Below are 14201 nucleotides of genomic sequence, written 5' to 3'. Positions count from 1 at the left end.
TATAAATATATAACTCTTTGAAAGACAGCGTTATGTCAGTGTGGATGGAAAACACATGTAGCAAATAGCCTGAATTTATTCCAGGCCACAGACGTGGTCCGGCAATCTTCAGATAAGATGCTGTCATTATTTTATGCACAAACACTTGCTATAGTCCTTTTATTTTAAAGCAGCAAGCATATTTGGCGCTGTTAGGTTTACGGTTGGACTCTGCGAACCTAAAGGTCTTTTCCAACCTAAATGATTCTATGATATGTCTGTCTTTTAAACGTCCATCGCTGGAAACTGAAATGTTGCTCTTGGCTTAAGACATCAGATAGAATGGGTAATCCTCACGCAGGTCTCTGCTTTTTCTACAGTGATTGACAGCTGTACCGTGGCAGTAGCTTCTAACAGCACGCCGGAAGGGGTTCGTTATATTTCTTCAAATGTCTGTGGTCCTCACGGAAAATGCAAGAGCCAGGCAGGTGGAAAATTCACCTGTGAATGCAACAAAGGATTCACTGGCACCTACTGCCACGAGAGTAAGAGCTAAAAACATAATATGTTTTACCATCCCCCGTTCTTTTTTGGAAAAAGATTCCATCCTTTCCTCCCAGGCTGCTTTAAAGTTTCTTTCCTGTAACACGGCGAACCTTGGAACTGCTTTAAGTTTTCATATCCCGCTTGGGCGAGGCAGATTGGAATTTGCTAGGCCTTGGGGAAAGTTCACAGTAATGAACCTTCTGGCCTTGAATTGTATGTTTTTAAAAACCCTTATGTATACAAGGTCTGAGGTAGTTAATAGTGGGGTTTAACATGGATCTTCAGGACTCTTTTTTTGTTGTTTTTAATAGTAATTGTTGAGTGACAGGCTCATCACTCTGGGCACTGTTTTTCAGCTATTTCTCATCTTGCTTATAACCCTTCCTCACAAAAGGGGCTTAGAAACAGAAGTAGCATCAAAGAGTCTGCAATAAGATGATGACTTCTAGTAGCTGTACTTCTCGTTTGATTTTTTTCTTCTTTTTTTTTTTTTTTTCCTCCCCTCCCTCCCCTCTCCTCCAAACTGTTGCAGATATTAACGACTGCGAGAGCAACCCCTGTAAAAATGGTGGCACTTGTATCGATGGCATCAACTCCTACAAATGTATTTGTAGTGACGGATGGGAAGGAACGTATTGTGAAACAAGTAAGTTAACCGTTCTTCGGCACGCAGAAAGATCTCTTGGATAAACATCAGGAAGGAACAGCTGGTGCTGTCTCTGAGACAGTAGTGACCGATGCTAATTCAACATAAACTCTGCTTCAAAGGCCGCAGAGGACAAGGTGTCCTCTTTTTTTTCCCCACTAAGTCCCAGGCTTTTGCATCAGAACTAAACCCAAGTTACGAAGCTGGACTGGGAGTAGAACCTGGCTCTCCTAGTGTTGAATTTTCTGCTCTACCCTTTGGATAACGTTCTGTAAGAAGCCCTGAGCATTAGTACGCACCGTTTTAGGAGTGGCATCTCTTGTATTTTGTCAGTCTCGGGAATAGAAGAGGAGCCAGCACTCAGCTCCTGCCTTCTGGCTGATAGGATAGTTTGTAATGGGCCTTTTCACTTCTTGTTTACTGAAACAAGATGACAAACAAAATGAAAACAAACTGGAGGAATGTGGTGGAATGTTCTTCATCTCTGTGACAGTGCTTAAAGCTTTAAAGTACTGTCTTAAGTGTTTAATCCATGATTGAAACACAGGCCAAAACTAGGGATGGGACACGCGCCTTTCAAGCATTAAGTGTTTGTCAATTCTGTAAACATTGCTTAGCTTGTTTTCTCTCCTTAACACATCTAGATATTAACGACTGCAGTAAAAACCCTTGCCACAACGGAGGAACTTGCCGAGACTTGGTCAACGACTTCTTCTGTGAATGTAAAAACGGGTGGAAAGGAAAAACTTGCCACTCCCGTAAGTTCAGCAGTTCCAAAACACAACAGGCGTGCTCTGTTAGGCTGCTTCACCTTGTTGCGTTGCGTTGAGAAAGCACTGGTATTAAGGGCAGTTTGGGTCCTTCGCAGGTGACAGCCAGTGCGACGAGGCAACGTGCAACAACGGAGGAACGTGTTATGACGAGGGGGACACTTTCAAGTGCATGTGTCCGGCAGGATGGGAAGGAGCCACTTGTAATATAGGTAAATACCCTGCGTAATCACCAGGAAGCAGATGCAGCGCTGAATCTGTGACCTCAGTTTTTCCTCTTGGCTCAGTTTTGACGGCTTTCTAACAACTTGGCGGCAAATCTTGTTTCTGTTACAGCAAGGAACAGCAGCTGCCTGCCAAACCCCTGTCACAACGGTGGTACCTGTGTAGTCAGCGGGGATTCTTTTACTTGTGTCTGCAAGGAGGGCTGGGAAGGACCCACGTGTACTCAGAGTAAGTCGTCTCTGCTTGAACTTTTCCAGAGTGTTGTGTGATGAGAACATTAGCTCATCCTGTCACCCTTGGAGTGAAGATTGAAACCAGAAGGGAGAGCTTGTTTGATGTTGGCTTTAGCATCACCTGAATCTTTGTTTTTAATGACTTTATGTGATAGAGCCTTGACCTGGGCATGAGAAAGTTGCAAATGAGCTAAGTGGAGACAGATGTTGTCTTGTTTTCTCCCGCATTCTTTTTCTACGAGCAGCTCTGTCTGCTTCCACATTTTTTTTTTTTTTTTTTTTTTCCCCCTGTTAGATTCTTTACAACGATCTCTTCCTGTGTACATGTGTTCCACAATGTAGTTAACAAATTTTGTGGTAGAAGCCTGGAACCAATTTAGTAGAGAATTTCGGCATATTTTTGTTAAAGTTGAGCTAAGTGTAACTGGGGCATTAGAGGAAGCTTGATCATTCTTTACTGACGGTAGAGGCATATTAGCCAAAGTCGGCGTATTTAATGTTCTCTGTCTTTGCTTTGCAGACACAAACGACTGCAGTCCGCATCCTTGGTAAGTTTTAATGTGTTTATCTTTCATCCTTTGCTTATTTTGTTGCTTTAGAACTTTAGATTCTTTTTATCCGGAGCAGTTTTTTTAATGTGTATACTGACTTTTCTTTATAGTTATAATAGCGGCACTTGTGTGGATGGAGACAACTGGTACCGCTGTGAGTGCGCTCCAGGCTTCGCGGGTCCCGACTGCAGGATCAGTAAGTGTTTCGGTGGCGCTCTACCTTGATTTTTGTCTCGCTTGAATCTTGTTGCGAGACGACTATCATCGTAATTGAGTTAAGCGGTAGATCAGATTAACGATAGGTGTCCTGTCTTCTGTATCCATACCTCGCTCTGTAGCAGATGTGGGGAGGGCAGGACTTGTGCTGAAAAGGAAAGAAGTCTTCAAGGCCGCTCAGCTGGAGCTGAAAGCTCTTGGTTCAGCTGAGTGGGCAAAATGCCCTTCAGGACAGCCTTTCCAGTTAGAGTGTGTTTGTGTGGCATAGGTTTCTGCCCGAGATGAAAGCGTGCCAGCCAAAAACCTTGTCAATTAATAATCCACCTACAAGCCCCGAGGTGATGTATGCACTTCCCTGTAATTTAATAATAATTACAGGTAGGAGGACACGAACACATTTTTTTTAATAACAGCCATGGAAATAGAAGTTTCATAGTAGCAAGACAACTGGAAAGGGCTTTAACGTTGTCATGGGTTGAAGAATCTAGTAGGGGGACAAAACTGGAGTACGTCAAAGGAGAGGAAGTGTGTTTGCGAGAAGGAATCTGTCCTTGCCCTTGACAAGCTTAAGTAGCCACAGGGGTCAGGTTTTGATCTTTGTTAGTGCCACACAGCAGAAACTTCAAAGAACTTGCTCGGAGATTATACCCGTGCTGCCAATAAGAATCCATCTCCGAGTAGGCACTAGAAAATGAACAGAAAGCTCCAATAGGCAAATCTCTCTGGTTTGGTTTGGTTTGGGTTTTATTTTTTTTTTTCCTGACAAAATAAAAGGATACGATAGAGTAACTTTTTTATTTCGTCTCCTTCCCATCACAGATATCAACGAATGCCAGTCTTCACCCTGTGCCTTTGGAGCTACGTGTGTAGACGAAATTAACGGGTACCGTTGCATTTGCCCACCGGGCCGTAGTGGTCCAGGATGCCAAGAAGGTATTCCAGAAGTCACAGCTGGTCACACTGCTTGTAGCAAGAGCTGTATCATTGCATGTTAACGCGTTGGTGGTTGTACGGGGGTTTTGTTGTTGTTTTAAAGCAAGTATCTTTATTGAGGCAGCAAACTTATCACTAAGTTTTTAGATGAACTTAGGAAAGGGTTTTTTCACTTTTTTTTCCCCTATTTTAAGTTTATAATTCTGTTCACTCTCCCTTCAGTTACAGGAAGGCCTTGCATTACCAGTGTTCGAGTAATGCCAGATGGGGCTAAGTGGGATGATGACTGTAATACCTGTCAGTGCTTGAATGGAAAAGTCACCTGTTCGAAGGTACGGCCGTGCTGTCTTTCGGGTTATACCGTCCCCTCTCCTGCAGGCAGCGGTTACTTACCGGTATTTATTCTCTTCTAGGTTTGGTGTGGTCCTCGACCTTGTGTCATCCACGCCAAAGGTCCTAACGACTGCCCGGCTGGACACGCCTGTGTTCCTGTTAGAGACGACCACTGTTTCACTCACCCTTGTGCTGCGGTGGGCGAATGTTGGCCTTCGAATCAACAGCCCGTGAAGACCAAATGCAATTCTGATTCTTACTACCAAGACAACTGTGCCAACATCACCTTTACCTTTAATAAAGAAATGATGGCACCAGTAAGTAGCAGAACATCGCTCGCCACGCTGCGGCACGCGCGCGCTTGCTTCCCAGAGCACGAAACAACTTTTTTGACTGGTAAAAGTACAGTCAAAGCTGACGCTCCCTTATTATCAAAGAAAACAGAAGGTATAGAAGGATTAATACAGACTTGTACCCTAAATGCTTTTGTGGCCAGAGAAGAACAAAAACTGGAGGGAATTCCACCTCCTGTTCTCTTGAGAACTCTTATTTGGGGGGAGGGGGGGGAATAAATTCTTGTATCTGTGTGTTCATGTGCACATGTAGTTAAAAGAAACCCAACACCTTTTTTGTGTCCTCCAGGGACTTACCACAGAGCACATTTGCAGTGAATTGAGGAATCTGAATATTCTGAAGAATGTCTCTGTTGAATATTCCATCTATATTACCTGCGAGCCTTCGCTCTTGGCGAACAATGAAATACATGTTGCTATTGTAAGTACTCCTGGAATATTTTTAAATGTCTTAGCAGTTAATTGCTTGGATATGTGTGCAACATGTGGATTTCATAAAAATCATAATTCCTGGCTTTGTCAGCGTTTCTCGTGGCTTAGTTTCCACCCCAATTCCCTTAAAGAACAGGGAAGAAATCCTGGTTGCACGTGCATACCTGAGAGCTGCCATCTGGTAGCAACTGCAGTAGGGTAGTAAAACAGTGTTGTGTTATACTCTCTTGAGCGCTGCTTTTGGGGTTGGTGGGGGTTTTTTGCCGTCTTTTTAAAGACGGGGACAGAAATTCTGCATTATTAGTTTCTGCCCATAGCTGGGCTTTTTGCTTGTTTCTGGGGTTTTTTTTTAAGTATTAAAAGTACTTGAGAGCCTTAACTGATTGCGAAAGTTTATAAATAGCAGATAACCCACGCATCTGAGCTGGCATTTGGCATTAATTGTACGACTTCTTCTGTAGTCTGCAGAAGATACAGGGGAAGATGAAAACCCAATCAAAGACATCACCGATAAGATTATTGACCTTGTCAGTAAGCGCGATGGTAACAACACGCTGATCGCTGCAGTGGCGGAAGTCAGAGTACAACGGCGACCGGCGAAAAACAAAACGGGTAAGCGTTTCCTTGTCTCCGCACACTCGTACGCTCGCCCTGACTAGAACGGCCTTTCGGAGCGGGTGAAGCTTTTCTCACTTTTGAGATCTGTAGCAAGTCTGAGCATCTCTGCCTCTTGGCCCTGTTAACTGGGAACAATACGGAGGCTGCGCACCAGGATCTTACTACTTTTAGACAAAAAAAAAAAGCTAAAAAGTTCTGAAAATGCTCTAAACCAGTGGCCTAACCTGTTGAAAGGGCTGCTACTTGTCAGTCCTCTTCATGGAGAAATAAGGAAGCAGCAAGCTAGTGAAGTCGGAAGAGTAGAAATACGCTAAATACAATAGATAAATGCAATAAATAAATACGATAAATACACTAGAGACCCTTCCCGGGTATTTACCTGGCGATGCCGCTGTCCAAATGCGACGAATTCAGTGTTAAGGTCAGAAGCGTCCCCTGGCCGTCCACGCAGCGCCAGGCGCGCGCCGGCATCTCGCTGACGGGCGCCGCGGGGAGAGAAACGACCGTGGCGGGTGGGTGCGGAGCCAGCGGCCCTCAGGCCGGGAGATGTTCCCTCTGAGCTGGGAGCCGCAGCAGGGCACCGTAAGGAAGCCTGCGTTACTGTTGCCCGTGACGATGTGGCTCTGTGCGTAAGAGGAAGAAAATTCGAGTCCTAAACTGACTTTAAACACCGCCCTGATTTGGTTTCTTTGTAGAAAGCCTCGACTGGAAGGCTTGGCTCGCAGCAGGGTTAACTGGTCTCGTATCTCTTCCAGATTTCCTGGTGCCGTTACTGAGCTCGGTCCTAACAGTAGCCTGGATCTGCTGCCTGGTAACTGTTTTTTATTGGTGCATCCGAAAGCGCCGAAAGCAGAGCAGCCATACCCACACAGCGTCCGACGACAACACTACCAACAACGTAAGGGAGCAGCTGAATCAGATCAAAAACCCCATTGAGAAACACGGAGCAAATACTGTCCCCATTAAAGACTACGAGAACAAAAACTCTAAAATTGCCAAAATAAGGACACACAATTCGGAGGTGGAGGAAGACGACATGGACAAACACCAGCAGAAGGCCCGCTTCGCCAAGCAGCCAGCGTACACTTTGGTAGACAGAGATGAAAAGCCCCCCAACAGCACACCTACAAAACACCCGAACTGGACAAATAAACAAGACAACAGAGACTTGGAAAGTGCACAAAGCCTAAATAGAATGGAGTACATTGTATAGCAGACAGTGGGGTGCTGCCATGCAGGGCCTTTAAATAGCGTTATAAAGGCACTCAAGAGCTTGTAGTTCTTAAACCGTCGTGTAATATTTGAGTCTAAGGCTATTATTTACTTAGAATCCCTGTGTTAATTTAAGTTTTGACAAGCTGGCTTACACTGGCAATGATAGTTGCTGTGGTTGGCTGGAATACCAAGTGCTGCATTTCACATCTATGCAAAACTAGTCAAAAGTGCCCTCCCGTAAATTCAGCTGTAGCTGACGCATCATGGAAACGTTTCATAAGGTATTACGTAGCCTTATTACTCTTCCGTAGCGTTCATTTTTTCTTTTTTCTTTTTCTGCCAGATGTCCCCATTTATACGGTCTCTCTAGAATAATACATTTTATTTATATTTATTGAATTTGAGTTTTTTGTATATTGGTTTTATGGTGACGTACAACTAGTTCTGTATTTGAAAGTGCCTTTGCAGCTCGGAACCACAGCAACTATCAAAAATAAGTTTATTATTTATTTTTTTATTGTATTTTTGTTGGGGGCGGGTGGGGGGAACTTGTCAGCAGTTGCTGGTAAATGAAGAATTTAAAGAGGAAAATGTGTCAAAAATAGAAGTTTGTATAGATATGTAAATAATTCTTTTTTTATTAATCACTGTGTATATTTGATTTATTAACTTAATAATCAAGAGCCTTAAAATATCATTCCTTTTTATTTATATGTATGTGTTTAGAGTTGAAGGTTTTTGATAGCATCGTAAGCTCGTGGCTTCTCTATTTTGAATTTATTTTCTTGTTACATGTTGCCTATATGCCAAAACTAAGGTGTTCTAAAATAGTTTATTTTTAATAGGATGGGCTTTCACGCCTTGATGCTGGTTTTTGTACAATGTCAAACGTTTGAAACACCTTCCATAGTATCACTTTAAGACTATTTGTAAGTACTGACTGAGGCAGTTTAGCTAATTAGATTAGAAAATTTTTTTTGCTGCTTTAGACTTGAAAAACGAGTGACAGGCAGAGAATCTGCTAAGAAGCAGTTTAAGGGAACAAAACTGAGCTATTACTTTATGTAGATGAAATGTGAGTGGTTGCATGTAATTAAAATATCAAATTAGCGTGTGAAGTTGGAAACACAGCAATCTTATTTTGTAAATTCTGATTTTTTTTTTTTTCTCACCATGAATATGTAATACTGAACCACTTGTAGATTTGACTTTTTTTGTAATCTACTGCATTTAGGGAGTATTCTTCTAATAAGCTAGTTGTTGAATACTTGAACAGTAGAATGTCCAGTAAGATCACTGTGTAGGTTTGCCATAGATTACACTGCCCGCCTTAACAAGTGAGGAAATCAAAGTGCTATTACGACGTTTAAGATCAAAAGGCTTATAAACATAGGCATCTCGGTGGTTAACCATCGAGATCGCAAAGATACCTTGTATTGTGATATTAGTGTTATATGAAAATGCATCTTTGATGTGTTGTTCCTGGCAATAAATCTTGAAAAGTAATATTTATTAAATTTTTTGTATGAAAACATAAAAGAGCGTGGAGGTTATTGAGCTCGGAGGCGTTCCCGGCTCGTCAGCTGTGCAAAAACAGGGGCAGGTGCCGGTTTACGTTTCCAAGACCGGCCGCCGCTGTCGGCGGAGTCGGGTTTTTGTTAGATGACGACACGTTCCCCTCTGGCTCCGCATCACAGCGTCCCCCTTGCGCTCGCTGTCTCTTGGCTAACGTCCCTCCCTGCGCTCCCCTACGAGGATGACGGTGGGAGCGGAATTGCGCAACGAGGTTACGTTGCGTGAGCCGATGAGCTGGTTACTCTCTGGTGGTGGCTCCGCGTAGCTAGGCAAGGCACAAACTGCTGAGCTGGATGGGAAAGCAGCCACAGATGATGCTGATTTCTAATGGGCACAAAGTGCTTTGTGAAGCATAAAATAAACTCTTACAATATCCAACACAACAGCTTTTAAAGCTTAACGAAGGCAGCCCCTCCCACCGAGGAGGGGCTGTGCGTGGAAGGACGGGTCCGCTGCCCGACGGGCTTGCTTTAGCACGCTTTCCTGAGGAAGCTGCAACTGCGTTTCGGTAAGGCGCTGGTGCGAACGCGAAGGAACAATTAACGGCGTGTAACAAACTCGATGGAAAAATATTCTACAATCAGGCCAGGCTGCTGCTTGCACTTCAGCTTAACCCGCTGCAAGGTTAGGCCTTCCCACCCCTATTTTGTTTCTAGGAAATACAGACACCGTCTATACAAAGATTGCTGCGATATGAATACAATGAACGCTTAAAAAAATCTGATGGCAAGACATACTCTGTTCTTTACCTTCTTTACCGCTATCTAAAAAAACCCAATAAGACCTATTTAGCGTTGCTTTTTATTTCAAGCTCGCTTTAAAAGGAGATTCCTAACTTGTCGCTACGCTAGCGGGAACGGGGGACTGCTCTTGCTCTCCGCCACCACGTGCCGCATCACTTAGGTACCGCAGAATCTCCAGGTTACTGCCTGCTGAGGGGGAAGCCCCCGAGATCGGCCTCGCCTGCCCGCTTCAAGGACCCCTCATCAAACAACGCCCGGGAGTATTTATTTCCTTTTGTTCCCCAACTTCTACAATCTGCAATAAAGCAAACACCTGGCTAAAAAAGCCACTGGAAGCTATCAGAACCCGCCCCGCCTCAGAAGCACAAAGCGAGGCGATCAGCTGAAGGCCTTCCCCGCTTTTAATGCTGAATTAACCATCTGCCTGAAGGCTGCTGTGCACCTCAGTCTCAAAGTCAACGATGCGGAAACCAACGGCCTCTTCTAAATGACTGAAACATTCATACCTGAGCTGTTTGCAGGAATAAATCCGAGTCTGCCTTCTATTAACCGAAAAAAAAATAATAAAATAGAGCAGGGCTTTTGCTGCTCCTGGGACACGTATTTGACAGCCTGCTTCGAAACCTTTACGGAGGCAAATTCTAATTACAGACTTTAATAGAGCGACAAAGCTGTTCAGACCTCAGACCGCTCAGTGCCGAGCAGAGCCTGGCTTCCTCAAGCTTCAAAACTTGTCAAAGCCTTGGGCACAGCGGTCGTTTCTTTATTTCCAGCCTTTCCTGTGCTACAAAGCCCTGCGCTGACCGCGCAGAGGTTTTGCTACCGCAGAGTTTCTCCACACACGACCGATTTTTCCCATAGAACTCATTTCGTCGCTACCTCGTAGTGTTATAAAATTAGAGCCGCACAAGTTGTACAGGGGGAGGGAAGAGAATTCTGTGAAATTGCTATAATGATATTTCTAAATTATAGCCTCCTATCTCGGGGGTAGCTTCAAAATTTACACGGGTGATTTTAAACCAAGAAGAGTCTTCCAAAGCCCAGAACTACCACCAAGCCGGGGGCTGCTATGCGGAGCGTTCTCCAGTGTCATGAAAATAAATAGCAACACGAAGCTTAGGGCTTTCCCATTAGAATACCCCGGCACGTTTATTTTTTGTGGAAATTATACTTTGCCAGTACATAGTTTACTACTCTGGGAAGACACGTTCTGTTCAGTCAGGAGAAGCTTCCCGCTGGTAGTGTGTTTGTCCTTAGGATCCTTATTCACCCAAGAACCGAAAAACGTGTGCGTCCCGAGCTGCCATTTAAACATAAGAGCTTTTCAAAATATATGTATGAATTGCTCCCCTTAGCAGCCTCAGCTTTGCTGTACCTACAGCTAATTCAACCTGTCGAATCTGGGTTTGGTTCAACGCGAGCCGAACGCAGCCACATCAAAGCCGCCGCGCCTCCGCGTGGAAAGGGCCCATCGTACGGAGAGGTAGCGAGCGAAAAGGCGCTGATCGCGCACGTTACGTCAGCCTCACCGCCGATATATTCGTGTCACTGGGGAAAGACGGCCTTGGGAACAGCTATTTCTGCATTGCTAATGGGAGCAAATGTCAGCCCGCTAGCGCTCGTACGTCCGAAGCCTAGCAAGTAACACAAACCAGTTTAGGGCCTAAACAGGAGACTGGCATCTCCAAGCAATTTCGTCGATGAAGCTATTTGCCTTTCCACAGAAACAGCGCTTGCTCTTACACCAGCTGACACACCTGCACGGCAAGAGTTAATATAATTAATCGGCGCTCTGCCAAGCTAGAAAACGTACGAGGCTACGCTCTCCGTTGCTCCTTGAAGATTGCACGATTCAGCTTCTTATCTGCCAGCCCCAGCGCGGCCGCTCCGGCCACCAGGCTGACGTTAGCCTTGCCTCCTCAGCCACCCCCAGGGGCCCCCATCGCCACCCTCGCCATCTGCGGAGTCCCTCTGCAACAAGTCACAAGGCAGAGGCTTAATGTTTTTATTAGCGTATGCAAAGATGAGAAGTTCTGACAAGGGAAGTACCAAATTCAGCCTTTTCCTCCCCAGAAGATGGAAGTGATTGTGTAAGCTCCCCCTCCCCTTCTAGACGCAGCAAGAATATTTAAGTATATTTAAGAATTTTTCAACTTCCTCCTTTCGGTATTGACACACCAGCGGCCATCACGGCTACTGTTTACCAGCGCGCACAGAGTTTGCGTTTAAAGGTTAGCTATTGCTGTCCGAGGGGGGAAACCCCGGTAAAATAGCTGTGCAATGATGAATTCCAGTTTCTGGGGGTGAGGAAGAGGAAAGCGGTGAAGGTTCTGTGCGGTCCGCCGGCCGCTGGATGGGGGCTCGGCAGGCGGCTTACCTCGCACTGGGGCCGCGACGTGGTATCAGGCAGGGCGTCAGACCGGCGTTCCAGCCCACATCTTCCAGCGAGCGCCTGCTCTGTGATGTGCAAATTGTTTCAACCAGTTTCTCTACAGGGTGGAGAAACAGATCTCTATTCCTTTCATTCTAGCACTATGAGATCACATTAATATTAAAAAGGGGCATGCCCATCTCCAGAATTATAGCTCAAGACACTTTTCTTTAAAGATCTGATGCACAAATCAAAAAGACAATTATTCTGGCAGCAAATAAAGCAGTTATGGAGCTAGATTACCAGTTCCTACTACGGAGGTACTATGTCTCAGCTATACTAAAGGATCCAACTTTGACAGAACGGGAGCACATCAGTGAAATTCTCATTCAAAAAAGGTGCATCGTCAGCTCTCACGGGAACCAATTCCCAGCTCTGGAATAACTGGAATGGATCGGAAAGGAGGTAGGAGAGTGGAGGTTAATTCCCTGGACAATTTCCAGGTTACGGCTGAAACGCCCTGTGACACTACATCATTTTCACAACTCTCTAACAATTTCTCAGCATAAGCCGACACCGAACAAACAAACAAGAAGTCCCCATCTAAAAATGTCACCTTATTGCCACTGCGGAAAGGTCACACGCTACCAGGTTCCATTTTAATTATCTGGAAAAGAAGAAGATGAACAAACGGGAGAGCCGTGTTCAAAAATACTTGAACGAGTTGATGAAAGAATTCGCAGTGCGAGTTCCTTAACCAGCTTGCTTTACCTTGAAGAAATTGCTTACCCTCAGCGCTGCCCCAACTGTCAAAATAAGCATATGCATATCCCTGCCAGCTTCAGCTGCAGAACGCTTTGATATCCCTTTGATGAAAGGCTCGGTGCGCTGTTGTTCCGCCATCCCGCATCGTCTCGTTCGCATAGGTTTTTGGATGCTGGTTAGTGCTTATTAGAGGGGAAAAAAGCAGAAAGCAAAGAAGTGAGGAGTGCCTTTTATTAAAGCTAATTTCTGAGGCCAACCCACACTTCCCACTGCTGGCTAAAAGACTCTTGATACTATTAACTCTGTTTGCTCAAGCCTGCATTAGAGCGTTTTAATACAGTGTGAAACCTTTGATCAGATACCGATATAGGCAAGGAGATAACTACTCGTAACACGCAATCTGGGATGGTCTAACTGCATTTTACATCTTCCTTATTCCAATTGCAAACAAAAAATGCTGTCCTCCATCTTGTTCCGTAAAAAAGAATCCATTTTTCCAGTCAAAAGCCAACGAGACGATGATACAAAAATGTCAAGTAAAGCTCAGCCAATGCAGCCGCGTGCAGAGCGGCGAGAGGGAAGGAAGTTCACACTGACAAAACAAACGCCGTCAGAAGGCGACTTAACACTTGGCCAAAGCTTCCTGCAGCAAGGAAAGTTTTGGTTCTTAAAATTTTCCTTTTTTGTTAGCAACAGGTGCTCTTGGAATTATTCAAGTCAAGCCTAACACAGAAATGCGGCTCTGCAATGGCAATAAGATGCTAACATACGCTCCGGACCCCGGTACGCAGAACTACAACCTGACAGATCGTATCAGAACCAGCACAAAGCTTACTACTCAAAATAATGCTTGCGACAGTTAAAACCTTCCTACCGATCAGCACTGGGCAAGGGAGATTTTACATCAGCCTGCTTCCTCTTTATAAATAAATATGTAAAAGGCTGGTCTAGCTTTTGATGTGTGTTTAAAGACAAAAGTTCACTAAACAAATATTTTTAACTACTTTGATGTAAAGAATAATGGAAACGATAGTCTGCACGCATTAGAAAGTGTTTGGCTAGGAAAGGACTGTTTCACTATCAGCAAACAGCACAGACCAAATTAACCAGATGATTCATTAAAAAAAAAAAAAAAAAAGCAAAAAACAAACCAACCCAAAGCTGGCTGGTTTGGAACAGACAGTTATTTCTCTTTAAGACAAATATGTATTTTTCAATGTGACCTCTTCCTTGCGGGCTTTAGCCAGTCTCAGATCTACACATATTTCAGAGGAGTTCAAAGCAGCTCTGAAAATGAAAAAACCCAACCTAACAGACAAACCCAAAATAAAAAATGAACCAAAGAAATTGTTTCTGTGCTTCAATGGCAGCTTCAGCACAGAACAGAGCCTTAAATATTTATTACTTTCAACAGAAAGGTATGCTAATGCTGCTCAGGAGCAAATTGGTAACAGAAAGCCACAGCCAAGACTTGCAAGTTGCTAATTTTACTCTAGCTCAGTTTCCAGCTTATTTCTTTTTTTTTTTTTCCTAAACCTGATTTAGGAAATCAGGTTTGTGGTTCGAGAGCATGTCAGACCACACCTCTGCCACGTATCTGGGCGCAGGTGGATTGTTGATAAAGAAAAACACAAAGACTGAGAAAATAACCTTGGGCTTAAAGTGCAGAGATGACAGAGACATACAGCAACAATACG

The 14201-nt window shown here is 44.3% G+C and overlaps 1 protein-coding gene across 1 annotated transcript in view; it reads left to right on the top strand.

Annotated features, from left to right (window-relative positions):
* JAG1 (jagged canonical Notch ligand 1) overlaps nt 1–7529 on the top strand; it is a 35681-nt gene extending 28152 nt beyond the window's left edge. The window contains exons 14-26 of the mRNA XM_082306674.1: nt 360–524; nt 1058–1171; nt 1816–1929; nt 2040–2153; nt 2278–2394; nt 2920–2947; nt 3061–3146; nt 3986–4099; nt 4322–4431; nt 4513–4749; nt 5075–5206; nt 5679–5829; nt 6591–7529. Coding sequence (XP_082162800.1) covers nt 360–524; nt 1058–1171; nt 1816–1929; nt 2040–2153; nt 2278–2394; nt 2920–2947; nt 3061–3146; nt 3986–4099; nt 4322–4431; nt 4513–4749; nt 5075–5206; nt 5679–5829; nt 6591–7048 — 1940 coding nt within the window. The 3' untranslated portion in view covers nt 7049–7529. The remainder of the gene's footprint in view (nt 1–359; nt 525–1057; nt 1172–1815; nt 1930–2039; nt 2154–2277; nt 2395–2919; nt 2948–3060; nt 3147–3985; nt 4100–4321; nt 4432–4512; nt 4750–5074; nt 5207–5678; nt 5830–6590) is intronic.
* The last annotated feature ends 6672 nt before the right edge of the window (nt 7530–14201 follow it).

This window comes from Platalea leucorodia (genome assembly GCF_965183815.1).
Source record: "Platalea leucorodia genome assembly, chromosome: 3".
NCBI lineage: Eukaryota > Metazoa > Chordata > Aves > Pelecaniformes > Threskiornithidae > Platalea > Platalea leucorodia.
This window is presented reverse-complemented; position numbering and strand designations above follow the sequence as displayed.